Source organism: Conger conger, chromosome 6 (genome assembly GCF_963514075.1).
Source record: "Conger conger chromosome 6, fConCon1.1, whole genome shotgun sequence".
In the NCBI taxonomy this organism is placed as follows: domain Eukaryota; kingdom Metazoa; phylum Chordata; class Actinopteri; order Anguilliformes; family Congridae; genus Conger; species Conger conger.
In genome coordinates, this window is record NC_083765.1 from 19,043,255 (window position 1) to 19,057,508 (window position 14,254).

At 42.2% G+C, this 14,254-nt stretch overlaps 1 protein-coding gene across 2 annotated transcripts in view; it reads left to right on the forward strand.

Moving 5' to 3' along the window:
* The window catches only part of bnc1 (basonuclin zinc finger protein 1), a 34,225-nt gene extending 21,741 nt beyond the window's left edge, over positions 1–12,484 (forward strand). For both annotated transcript variants that reach the window (XM_061245640.1, XM_061245639.1), the window contains exons 2-5: positions 6,245–6,347; positions 6,438–6,673; positions 7,446–9,418; positions 9,583–12,484. In XM_061245640.1, the coding sequence (XP_061101624.1) occupies positions 6,245–6,347; positions 6,438–6,673; positions 7,446–9,418; positions 9,583–10,261 (2,991 nt within the window). In that variant the 3' untranslated portion in view covers positions 10,262–12,484. The remainder of the gene's footprint in view (positions 1–6,244; positions 6,348–6,437; positions 6,674–7,445; positions 9,419–9,582) is intronic.
* Positions 12,485–14,254: the final 1,770 nt, after the last annotated feature.

Here is a 14,254-nt window from a genome sequence, read left to right on the forward strand (position 1 = left end):
GAGGAAGTACTTTGCACCAGGAAATTTATAATCCGTAATCCATAAATCTTACTGATTACGGTGGAGGGTGTTGATATTTTTTCCACATTGAATGGAACCTCTTCTCATGCAGAAAGCACCGTTACCAGGACCTGGCGCTGAATTAGGATAATATGTGTGAAAAGTTCCACAGGGTCTGAGTGTTTTCCAGCCTGTGGTGCTCTTTGCTGATAATTGAAGAATGAACGCAGAAACAGTTGTTGCTGTTACCGATTTCACACGAGCGCCCCACGCTGAACTCCTCCGTGGTTCATCCACGCTGCGCTGCTGAAGCTCCATAATCACTGCTGCGCTGCACTTTATTAACAACAGTTGCTGCCAGTTAGCCACACTGACGGTCACCAAAATTGACTGCTTGTCTTAAACTGCAGTCCATTGGATGAGGATGTGTCTGATTTCTTTTGCAGCGACTTTTGCCTTATATCCAGGGTGGATTTATGTTGTCTTATCTGCGACTGCTTTTTGGCTTTCATTCCAACTTTGCAGAGAGATATTTCTGTTGTGGGGGTCTTTTGTGGCATGATTCCATTTTGACATTGATTATCTGCGCTGGATCAATCAGCCATTTTTGGTCCACGGGACTTATCAGCCACTTCTTCAGTCTACTGAGAGGGGAATGAATACCTTCACTCTCGCCTATTGTAATTTGACTTCTCTTGGTATTAGCTTCCTTCTCTAGAGTGGGGCTTTGTGTGCCAGGCTGTACTAGGCTTTTTATAATTGATTTGCTTTATGGCAAATTATTTTAACAAGTCTGCTCAATATTCTCTCCGTGTCAATTAGCAGCTGTTCTCTCATGTACTGTGTATGTTCCACAAATGCTGTTGAGTCTATACACGAGGATAGAGATTGTGTACATACGGATAGATTTATTTTTAAGAGCTGGAGTGTACATTTTTCTTTACCCCTTCAGGATGTTATGGCTCTGACTCTTAAGTGACATGGGACAGGGTGCCAGAATCCTACAACATTAAATAATTCTCACATTCATGACAATTTGTCACACTTGGCAGGCTTGAGTTCAAACAGAAGGCTTGGACAGGAAGCACATGGATAATGAAATACTCTTTTGTGCCTTGTGCGAAGTCACTACTTGTAGAAGCTGTAGCTTTCATGTTTTTTAGGTTGTATCTATTGTACTACTTTTTTATGTCTGTATACATGTTAAGGGAGTTTAATTGACTGAGGTATTGTGCGTAGAAAACGATGAGGGAAAACGCACAAGCATTGTTTTAGGGCCGTATGTCCCTGCCTTTCTTACTTCTTAAAGGTGTGGTCCATGTGTGGTGCTGATGTGTTCTTGTTGAGCATTAGCACTTTTTCCTGTCCTGTATTCTCCCCTCTGTGGGTGTTAACTGTGTGAGCCAGCGTTTCAGCCATATGTCTGGTGGATGGCTTACACCAGAAATCCTCCCGCCTACAGACGCATGTTATCACTTAGGTTTGGTCGTCGTGGTATGCTGTGACTTTCTCAGACTCCCCTGGCTTGCTTGTTCAGACTGTGTTAGCTAGCCCTCCTGGAGAACCTGGCTTCATTTTAACTACAGCCAAGGAGCATTTAATTGGAACAAATGACTGCAAACGGTGGTGAGAGTGCAGATTTACTGCATTGTAAGCACACATTAGACACACAGAAACTACAATTACAGAGCAGTTACGCTGAGGATACACTACATTTAGGCTGTCTTCCAACCACAAGGGAGCCAGTATGAAATCAATTCAATATAAGAAAGAGTACAATTACAAAAGCTTAAAGACCACTTTTTAACATTTCCATTCAAGTAAAATGTGATTACTTGTGCACGTGATGGTTTACCTTTACTTTAACTCTGATTTCTTCTGGATAGGTCTCCAGATTTTTGTTGTAGTACACTGTTGGAACGGGAAGGACATTATTACTGTACATTATTAAAGACATTGTTACTGCTTTGCAGGTTGACCCTATAATGAGAATGAGTGGCAGATAGATCCGATCTGTATTGTCTATCATTAATCATTAATCATTACATTATCTGTAAAATGGAATGCATGGTGGAATGCATTTCAAATCATTAGATGCCTTTATAATTGCAGAATTTATCCACTTAACTTAATTTTCACAATTCTTTTTTTTTTTTGCAATTAATCTGGCTTTCGCAATTACCAAGTTTTTTATTTATTAAATTTTGTATCAGTATATTCATGTATTTATTTGTTGCTGTTGATTAGTCCTGCGTTCCTTCACTTGATAACTGAAGTGTTTTAAATGTGCTGATCACAACACCATGAGAGATATATTGAGTATTTTCCATTTTTAAATGTTTGACATTGTAGAGTGAGGGAAAAAAACGTAAGGAGCTGAGAGCAGATCTTCTCCGAGAGAAAACCTCTGCACACATCTGCTTCACATTTCTCCGGCTGTGGAACACAATACCCAGGAGCTGAGTGACAGTATTAGCAGTGAAACAAAAAAAGAAGGATTACAAAAAAAGATTTTTCCATTGATAGCTTTTCTTCCCCACCACATTCTCAGTGAAATGAGAGCAATGAGCTTTCCAACGGAAGCTAACTAGCTGGGAAATACATTACTTATTTTTTGCTCAAGACATTCAAATATTAAAATGTCTGATGACAAAGCAACAACCGATTTTGTGTCACCCTCCTCACTTTGAGAAGATGAAAAGCTGGACATATGGAGTCCTTATTGTAAAAGCATGTTGTTTTAAGATGGCGTGGTAGGCTGGGCATTCATCATATAAATACCAACACTTAGTCATGATACCCTGATGGAAGCCATTACATTAAGGCTACTTGGTAGAATTCGTTCAAATGCTAATGGCTGCTCTGAACCTTATGCCGCTTGCTGGGGGAAAGTGTATTTGCAGTTGTCAGTCTTTCATTCACTGCCTCTCATCTATCAAAGAGGGGCCGCTGCTAAGGGATGTGTAAGTGTGTTCTGAGCACCTTCTGAGAGCATTCCTGGGGTGAGCTGTTGTTCCTGTCAGCAGCACGAATCTGGGCTATTGTTCAAATGGCAAATAGTTGTGTCTTGTTTACCAAAGTTCTCAAAAAGGAATATGGACTGGAGAGCCATTAAAAATGGCTTCATGTTGGCTCTTCTGAGTGTAAATCGTGGCTGTATTGGACTACAGGGTACGAGGATAAAAATTAATTTAATACATTAACTGAAATAGATTATGCTGCCTCGTTAAATAAAACATACCTGTCATGGTGGGAGAATTTCCCCATTGATTTCAAAAGCCTCAGATCTTCAATATTCAATTGTATGTATTTTTCACTTTCTTTGATTTTAATTTGACATTGCAGCATGTTCTCCTAACTTTTATTATAAAAACCAACTGGAATGAATGAACAAAAATGCAGGGGGGGTGCTGTGCTTGTAAGGAGCTTTGAGCCCTTTGAAATGGCTTGTCAGATTGGCTTCACGGGGATGAAAGAACACGATAAAAAAATGTTCTGGTTCATGTAATGAATAGCTAATTAAGAAAAATTGCAGCAAAGTGGGAATGGTGGCATTTCCACCTCTCAGTTTCCACTGAACTGATTGAGACGTATATTAAACGCAACAGCAAAGGAACAGTGTGTGTGTAATGGGATTATATTAATGGGACCATGCTCGTTTTGTGTCTGATAATGATGGGATTTGGCTGCTTTAAGACACACGGTTCCACACGTCACTTTATTCTTTTAAATGAAAATCAGGTGCTTCGCTGGTGCAGTGCAGTCAACATTAAAGTATTTCTGCTAATTAAACTCAAGCAGGAGTCATATTTGATTAGAAAGTGGCTACTCTTTGGCGTTGACTACATGTTCTTGAAGGTTACTCCAAGCATGTCAGAATTATAAATGTGTGCTAAACATGTATTATTGATGACCCAGAACAGGGACAAAAAGAACTTTAAGGCTTAGCATGTATGATTGAAATAGAAGAGCTTCCATAATGATGAACTCACGGTTCTTAGTGTAGCATCCGCGGTAATTCTGTATTGAAACAGTAAAAGATAAATCTATTTTAACTGAGTTTTGTTCTTTAAGTTATTTCCCCTGTGCTATAGTTCCATGCTCTAGAATTATTATAAGACTGGTTGTTATAAGCTGTGGCAAAATGTTAAATGGCAACAAATAGTCACCATTTAAAATAGGCCAAAAATGATGACAATTTGAATATTATATATTTCTGTATTATAAAGAAGCAGAGATGGTGGTAAATGCAGTGGATTTAAAAAATGTTAGCATTTTATGTACATTCATGTGACTTTGTAGGGTATGCTGTTTTATATTGCTATATTCTGAGAGAAAAACAATGGGAAAAAAGAGTACTGGTATAGGAAAAAAAACATGGCAAAGCTATGCTACTGTACACAGGAGTTTTTTTATTTGGACAAAAACCTCAAACTACAATAATACCAATGTTAAGTCTACCTTACTAAAATGTATAAAATAAAAATATTTTTTCTGCTTCATTGCAGCTGCTTACAGGGAGATTTGGCAGACAAGTGTGGAGAGAGTGGATTAAACCTAAATTTGTTTCCTATAGATTCTGTGTGGCCACATTGTCTGTTACTGCATTGTCCCCTTAGCCGCAGAGCAGGTCTGTTGGCGAGGGAACAGATACTATATGATTCAGAATAGCACACTTCCTAGCAGTTGTCTGAGTAAAACTCTGCCAGTGCAGACATACAGTAACCTGCCCTGCCCTCTGGGGGAAGCGATCTCCTCTCAGATGGCCCCTCCATTCGTGGAGCACTGGCTCCTGCACAGACCACCTGAAAACAATAGAGCAAGTTTCTCATTATTTAACTTTTAACATTTTCTTTTTCAAATGAAAACCATGATTTCACAAACCTGTATGAAATTGTACTGCATGGCGGCTTTCCCCTGAGAGAGGCAGGGGATTTTGGTCCACAGAGGAATGTGAGATTTGGGGTTGTTAGGGCGGGGAATGATGAGGCGCATGTGGCCAGGCTGTGAGGCAGACGCTCTGTCACACTTTCATCTGATGGCACTTAGGACCAGCCTCCACAGTGGACAGGAAGAACAGAACAGCGGCAGGCAAAATGACAAACACTGGCTCAGACGCTTGTCAGGAAATTTAAACCCCATTAGGTGTAGAGAATGCCTCTGCACTCACTCTAAGAAAAAAAAGGAACGAAAAGTGCCGGAAAAAGGCACAAAAGCTTGTCACTGGGGGACAACATAAAATTGTCATCGGTTTAATTGTTTGTTCATTCATTCCTTTTTTGTTTGTAAAAGGTTTTTTTTACTTATTTGTAGCAAAATAACACTGTACCTATTATGTTATATTGTACCTTTCAGTGTACATTTGGGAAATTTGTTCCTTAAAGAACAAAAATGTACCTCCACTGTAACTTTATTTTTGAGAGCGCACCATACAATTACAGAACCATGTCTTCCAGCCGCAGTGGTGGTGGCACTGGTGTATAGGCAGGCTGGCGGGGTTAAGTCCCCATTGTCTCAGTCAAGGTTGTGGCTGGCTGACTAACCTACACATGTCAGGAGCAGTCTCTGTACACATGGAGCTCTTTGCACCCAGTAAACACAAGACCCTCAGTTATTTAGGGCATTAGATTTATTTCTTGAAAATATACTCAATAAAAGGGTGTGTAATTTATAGATTAGACTGGTATTGACCACTTCCAGATCTGGAACTTTTTTGATTTGTCTGACTTAACAGAAAAAGAGGTTTCATTTGTTATTTCTCTTGTGCAATGGATAAGTCAATCGTCATTGTGACACCGATGAATGAAAAAATCTACCATGGAATTGAACAATGCATGTATACAATAATATATGTTCTCCTTCTACAGGATACAGTGTGCATGAAGGTTCGCTGCTCTGATGGAAAGCTTCCAACCCGAGCCATACGCTCAGAAATAACAGAAGCATAACTTTCCGCAGGTTTGATTTAATGCTGAAAGGAAAAAACAGCAGCAAGGAGCACCACATTTCTGTTCACCCCTCACCACTGCTTTTGAATTTTGTTTTAGGCATTAACATGTCTCCCAGGATGGACGGATTTCATAACATTTGTGCATTATTTTCGCGAATTTCACTACTAACTTCATCATCGCAAATCTTGCACTATGATCTGCCTGTATGCTTTATGTGTAATTTCATATGTTATCCATGGTATGGTATTCCAGTGTAGCGCTGTGCTCATGGCTGATCTGTTTCTCGCCGACAGGCTATTTGCTGCACCTTGGTAAACTGCAACTGCGAGAGTTTCAAACCAGGGAAGTTGAAGCGGAGACAGTGTGAGAACTGCAGACATGGATGGGTAGCGCACGGTAAGGGCCCAAACACTGCCACCTCCGAGCTACACGTAGACAAAAAAGGGCCTTTTTTCAATCTGTGCTTTTATGTGCTTTGTCTGGCAGCGCTGAGCAAGCTGAAAGTGCACCACATGTATCAGGGCAGCCAGGTGGAGATAGTGCACTCCAATGTGGTCTTCGACATCTGCAGCCTGATGCTGTACGGGACGCAGGCCATCCCGGTGCGGCTCAAGATCCTGCTGGACCGGCTCTTCAGCGTGCTGAAGCAGGAGGAGGTGGTCCAGATCCTCAACGCACTGGACTGGACACTGCAGGACTACATCCGTGGATACGTGCTGCAGGTGCGCTCCTTCTGTATAATTACAGGGCCTTTCTTCAAACAGAGTAATAATAACAGGTTAAGGCAATGAGCGCTGGCAAGGATATCATTTTTGTGATTTGTATCTGAGAAACCGCGGACTTCCCCCTCTCCCGTTCTGTTAAATATTTTTTTCTGAGAGCCGACCCCCGTCCATTAAACATTGAAATAATTAGCAAATATTATTCTGTAAAGATGCCATACCAAGCCACCGCTGTGGCACTAGCGATTAGTATGATATCAAAAATTCAGGTCTTTGCATTTAATGTACGTTAGCTCCTCTAATAGTGAATGTAAAATCGAAATTCTCAACAGGCTGTCAAATGAATGCTGTATGATGAAATATTTACCGCGGTGACAGTGTGAAGTTGCAGCTTGACTTTCAAAGACTGGTAGTAGCGCTCATGAGTAATTACATCGGTGCTGAGAAGGACAGCTGCTGGATCGATGTGAAAACCTCTCCCCTCTGATCTCACTCACCCTCCTTTGCATGTAATTGGACTTGGAGTGGGAAAATCTACTTGATTTAAATGAGGAAGAATTAAGATAAAGATGAAACACTTTGATGCACTAATTAGACATTCCTATTTTTTTTGTGTCTCTGTACATGAAGCTGTGTGTAGAATTCTTCATTTGAAAATGTCAGTGTGCTTAGGGCTCTGTAGCATTGTAATTCCCCTGGGTACAAATGTTTGCCCATTCAAATTCATAATTCAACTGGAGGACTGAGAACTGAACTTCATTTTACATTTCAGGACGTTACTGGGAAAGTTCTGGACCGTTGGGCGATTATGACCTTCGAAGAGGAGATCGCTACGCTGCAGCAGTTTCTGCGTTTCGGGGAGACCAAGTCAATTGTTGAGCTCATGGCCATTCAGGATAAGGAAGGACAGGCAGTGATCGTTCCCAGCACCAGGACCAACTCAGACATCCGCACCTTCATTGAGAGCAGCACGCAGCGCAGCCCGAGCCTGCCCAACAAGGTGGAGAAGCTGAGCACCAGCAACGTCCATCACTTCGAGAACTTCATCAACAGCATGGCCTTCATGCTGCCCTTCCAGTTCCTCAGCTCAGTCCCGGCCCCCCTGCTTGGCTCATCTTCCCCCGGGTCTTTCCTCCTGGGACAGGACCAGAGACGGGAGCAGCATTGCAGGACCGAAGAGCCCACCCCTGTCCCTCCCTCGGCCACTGAGGGTAGCCTTCTGGGCTCCAGCTCCGCCTCCTTCACCTCAGACGTCGAAAAGGGCGACAATCCCCTCGAGTCCACCACGCCTAAAGTGGAGGCCGAGGACTTCCCAACCAGCGATAATTATTCGGACGCCCCCTCCACGCCCTGCACGCCCTCCATGAGCTGTGATGTCACGCAGATGTCCCCCGAGAGCAAGATGAGATCCCTGGAGAAGAATGGCAGCGGGCTCAAGAAAGGCCGGGTCTACTGCAGTGCCTGTGAGAAGACCTTCTACGACAAGGGCACCCTGAAGATCCACTACAACGCCGTGCACCTGAAGATCAAGCACAAGTGCACCATCGAGGGCTGCAACATGGTGTTCAGCTCCCTGCGCAGCCGCAACCGGCATAGTGCCAACCCCAACCCCCGCCTACACATGCCCATGAACCGCAACAACCGTGACAAGGACCTGCGGGGCGGTCTGTCCGTGGCTGACTCCCCGGAGGGGGAGAAGAGGCCGGAGTTTGGCCCCGTCCCTGCCGAAAGCCGGACTGTCTCCAGCTACATCATCAACAGCGCCGACTCCAAGCTGCAGAGCGGTTTCCCGAGCATCAGCCAAAGCGGGATCTTATTCCCTAACCTGAAGACGGTTCAGCCCGTCCTGCCCTTCTATCGCAGCCTTGTCACCCCCGCTGAGCTGGCCAACACCCCAGGCGCTCTGCCCTCCCTACCCCTGATCTCCTCGTCCGTTCTGGCCAAGCCGGCCGCCACAGAGCCTTCCTCCGACCCTGTACCAAAGAAGAAGTCCCGCAAGTCCAGCATGCCCATAAAAATTGAAAAGGAGGCGGTGGAGTCTGCGGGGGACCTGGAGGGTGAGAGCAGTGCGGATGAGGAGGTGCCTCTGCCATCGAGGGAGAAGGACGAGTCCGACAGTGGCAGCTATGTTTGCGAGAAGCAGGTGGCAGGTGACAGGGACACCTATGGTGTCATTCAGGCCATGGACAGAGAGAACCCTTCTGCCGCCCTGTCGAGGTCCCTCGACTTCCGGTCGAACGCGCCGCACTGCACCAGCAAGGAGGAGGAGGACGGGCCGCAGCACGCAGATGCTGGGGTGAGGTACACACTGGAAGGCAGCGTGATAACATGCACATCACCCTTCGACGCCGGCCAGAAGGAGAATCGCGGTCTTACCAACGCAGCTCTGGGGCCCGAGATGGAGAGCTACGGCGGTATGCAGTCTGAAAACAAGGCCCCCGGTGCTGACCGCGCAGAGACCGACCACAGGGCCACAAATGGAGGACTGTTGAAAATATTAACAAACAGCAAGGAGGCCCCACAGCTGTGTGCGGATGACTACGAGAACGGCTTCCCAGAGACTGATCCCCAGGCCATCTGCTCGGACAGGGAGGACCTTCCCCACCACTGTGAGATCTGCAGCAAAACCTTCAAGAACCCATACAGTGTGAAGATGCACTACCGCAACGTTCACCTGAAGGAGATGCACATGTGCACTGTGGAAGGCTGCCATGCTGCCTTCCCCTCCAGGAGAAGCAGAGACAGGTGAGACTTGTCGACTGTCAACTGAACTGAACACACTTAACAAAACATTTAAACCACTGCTCTTCTTACCCCTCCTAATCTTGAACCAAAAAAGTGCATATGCCGAAAACATTTATTTTTGTGTGTGCAAAGTTTGTAACTTTCTCATTTTTTGTAACCTTCAGGCACAGTGCAAATCTGAACCTACACCACAAGCTGTTGACCAAAGATCACTATGGAGCACCAAGCACAATCTACCCCAGCTCTTCTCTCTGCAGAGACACAACTGCCGACTATCGCCAGGATTTCCCCTTAAAGGATCCAGTTGGGCAGGCGTCTGTGATATTCAAAGGGCACAACAGGATGGGTTTGGTCTTTCCCATGAGTAAGACTGCAGACGGCAGGCTGGAGCCACTCGGAGAGGCTGAAATGGTGGACGAGGCTGTGTTGGACCTCAGCACCTCTTCCGTCCCCAAGTCCGGGGGCAGCGTGCGCTCGTCCTGGGACTCGGACGGAGGCAGCGAGGAGGGATTCCCCATGGAGGACAGCGATGAGAGCTGCGATGGGATGAATCTGGCCTCCAAAGAAGGGCTGCACCTGAGCCTGGCAGAGAGGCCGGGTGGCTGCCCCACACAGCACATGCAGGGTGGCTCCCCAATCACCTGCTACATCTGCCAGAAGGTGTACAGCAACAAGGGCACGTTCAGGGCTCACTACAAAACCGTTCACCTCCGGCTGCTTCACAAATGCAAAGTCCCTGGGTGCGACACCACGTTCTCGTCCGTCAGGAGCCGGAACCGACACAGCCAGAACCCCAACCTGCACAGAAACTTGACTGCAAGTGCACCGCACGACCAGGACTAGCATGAGTGCTTCATTCAAATGGGTTGCAATTGACTTAATTTGTGCTACCTACAGCTCAAATAAAAATTATATTGGTATAATCCCTTTCCTTCAGACATTGATATGACAAGAAAGGGTGTTATTCTATTGTGGGTGCTTTTTCCCGGAATTGCCGTGAAGTTAATATTTTTGGAGTACACTTTATTTTCTGTGGTGCAACACGTGATTGGTACAAAAAGCACATTACCCCATGTCAGTTCAGTTCACATTGAAAGGGGTCTTTATTGACAGATTTGTCTTTCAGGTATTTCTGGTTGTATTTTCATTGAAAAAAGTTAACAACTAACAATATCAAGAAAGAATTAAGAGAGTGCGCAACATTTCCTTGAAACTACCTACCTATTGGTTACATTTCAAACATTTGTAACAAATGAATATGAAATTGAAATACAGTTGCGAGTTAAAGATGTACTTTTGTCTTGCTAAATCTGGTTTGCATCCACTTTGTCAGGAATAAATATTATTTCAAATATTAAGGAATGACTATGTGTACAACATATTTACTGGGTTAATGTTGACTATTTCTGCATTTGGAAAAAAAATAAGCTCTGAACAAATACAGATCATTAAACCTGGGAGTATATTTTCAGTACCTCAAGCCTGATCAGAACTGGTCTGATGAGGCATTTTTTGTTGAATTTACATTTCATGTCTATCACAGTAAAGTTTCACAGTTTTTCTATTATTACATCACAAGGAAATGTCTACTTCATATGTGGCATCTTAGTTCTTGTCCCCCCTTTTTATTTCTATGCACTTACAAGTACTTACGATCAAGACATTTCTTGCCTTACAGTATGTTTCACATAGACCAAGTCTGGTTGCTATGGGACCCACAGTTCCCATTCTTTCCCAGCATACTTGGTGCAATGTTATTTCATTGTGTCCTAATTGCATTTCAATCAATGGTACTATGTGAACTGTTTAAAATGTTCTTGTTAATAAGTGTTGATCTTATTTGATGTCCACATTTTCTTGTGAATTAGAGTATTGTTTTGATGGATGCGGCTGTGAAGTCTTAGGTTTGTGGCATTTTCAGACTATGATCCTAAAAACGTCTTTGTTGAAAATGTGTTGTGTACTTGCTAAATTATTGTTTGGTATTTTTTGTATAGCTTTGTTTTTCTTCCATCTTACATTGTTGCTAAAACCTAAAGTTGACCAAAGATTTATCTCTAATGAGGTGTTTAAAATCCTTGTATATGGGGTAATCAGTATTAAACTGCAGTTTTAGATCATTTGAAATGTTTTCAAGCTGTCAGTAAGTGTATCAAGGCTAAACTTGAACTTGGGCTCTGTTCAAAAAGCTATGAATTGTATGTTATTTAAAGAATTGTATATTTTTCCAGGTCTTTGTGTTAAGAAATTTGATGTTGTGATATTTGTCATTTTTGTCAACTGGTTCAAGCCATGAAATATACCCATGTAAATATGCTGCTTGCTTGTCTTGTCATTGCAGATATTTGAACTTTATAGATCAGGGGTGTCCAATCTTATCTGAAAATGGCCGATGTGGGTGCAGGTTTTTGTTTCACCCTAGCACTAAGACATCCGTTTCAACAAATTACCTAAATCATGGTCTTCAATCAACACCAATGAATTATAACAATTGTCTTATTGCTGAGATAAAACAAAAATCCACAAACACACCAACCATTTTTTTTTAAACTCCTGATATAAATTTGATTAATTGAGCAATTCAAGGCCGTTGGTACAAAGTTACCTGTGGACACAACACTTAACACGAAACAAGTTACTGTAAAAAAGTCTTGCACTGACAAAAAAAAACAATTAAAGCTATGAACAGAGCCCAACATCAAAATCTAGTCACAAAAGATCTGGTACAATATTGTTTATTTAATTGTATATTTTGTGAATAGAAACATTTGTACTCTGAAAGAAACCAAAAAAACTTACACTGTATCTTGTTCTTTATATTAGATGTATCATCTATATGCATCTATGGTCATTAATTTACAGGATGGTCAAAACACATTTCTCAAACTAGTGTTCTATTATGCTTCACTTGTTTGTTTCTCAATGTGCTTTTGTAACTTTGTTTTATTATGCATATAATTAAAATGCTATATTACCATTTCTTTGTCATGTTACATGAGTTTTTGTATAAAAAAAGCAACAACATTAATAAACTTCCATATTTTTAGATTTATTGGTATTCATAAATACCATGCCATATTTGTTTGCATGCTTTTGTTAAGCTTCTGTCACAAATGTTTTCTACACAAAAATGTGTAAAAGAAAATGTTTTGCAAGGCAGATAACACAAAAATAGCTGTAATTAAAGTGATTAATAAAACAATATCTCTTGTAGCTGTGTATTCCTTCCTCTAAAATAAAAATCTAAAATAAATAAATAAATTAATTAATTATATATATATTGATTTCAGTCACACACAGTTTCTGCTAAACAGTCAACAGCAAAGAAATGAAAGTTCCACAGAACACTGTGGAAGGAGTGATGTCATGAGGACCCTGTTCTCAGGTCCGTCGGTGAGTTAGGATTGGGGTTGAGTTAAGGTCACTTACCTGTTGGCTCTAACAGCTGTCTTGCACACACACCCACGCACACACACACACAGGGAACCAATAGACATATTTCAATTCAGTCAGGCAACATGACTTCCCAAAAATAAATACATATTAATCCACCCATCCTTAGAGCAGGACAGGATTAAATAAATTTGGCAAATAATCAAAGTGGGAATTCAGCACTAAAAAAAATGTTCAACAGTTTTTTGATATGCAATATCCAGAACGCTGCAGCACCCCTTCCTACTTAAAATGGCTAACGCTCAAAGCATTATATAACTCACTAGATACAGTCAACCCACAACTGTAATTTCCATTTGTAGGAAGCTATTCATCACCACTTATCATCTAAAATGGCAAAGCCTAATGAGTAGACTGATCATTTTGCACTGATGTGGAAATCTAGTGCCACTCTAAAACCTACTGTTGGGCTGTTATTTCAGTAAGTGCTGTACATCATGAGGATTCAAACGTGGTGCTTGAGCATTTATTTTATGCAATGGCATCCGAAACGAGCTGTGTGTGTAAAATATCTTTTAGGTTATTAAGGAGTCTTGGCCACTTTTTCCCTGCTCCTGATTCCCTGCTCAAAGCTCCCCTTTACGGTCACCGGCTGTTTTGCTCCATGCATGCTTTTTGGGGCACCAATATCAGCCTGTATAGTTGGTGTAAGTTCCGGAGAAGTGCAAGGAGTAAGGAGAATGGATTGTCCACAGGTCTTCGAAAAACTGATAAATTTCCATGGGGATATTACTGAGTGCACTTGAGACAGATGGGCTGCAGATGACTTCTTCCTGAAGCTACGCAAAGGGGTCGAGAGGGGTTAAAAAAAACAAAACAGATCATAGGAACATAATTTACATCACCCCACACCACAGTCTTCAAATGCAAATAGCACAACATTCCAATATGCCATTAGTTTGTTTCATTAATCACTCTTGCCATTAACCATATTCTTTTCTAATACATATTTTGTTTGTACACATATATCTTTTTATAAAGTTACCAATCATATACTGTACAGTAGAAATATAAATATATATTTAGACTAGAGGTAGGCTACACATTAAGGTGTCCTGAGAATTCTTCAGAATATTTTCTAGTTTTCTTAACATTTTGTTGTGACATAAAACAAATGGGAAGTCAAATTTAAGTAAATACGATTTCAAGATATCCATAGTGGGGGGAAAATCCTGGGCACCCCCTGCCTGACACAAAATGACCGTACTGCCAAATCCGCAATTTCAATTTCGTATAGGCCTAGATGTAGCTCCATCTAGTGGTGGCTTGTATATACACAAGGAGAATCCACAAAATCTCCTATCATCAAGTATTGTCACGAGCCTGGCATGAAATAATATTGTATTGCTATATATTCTGTGAAATCATAATATATTCGTTTGT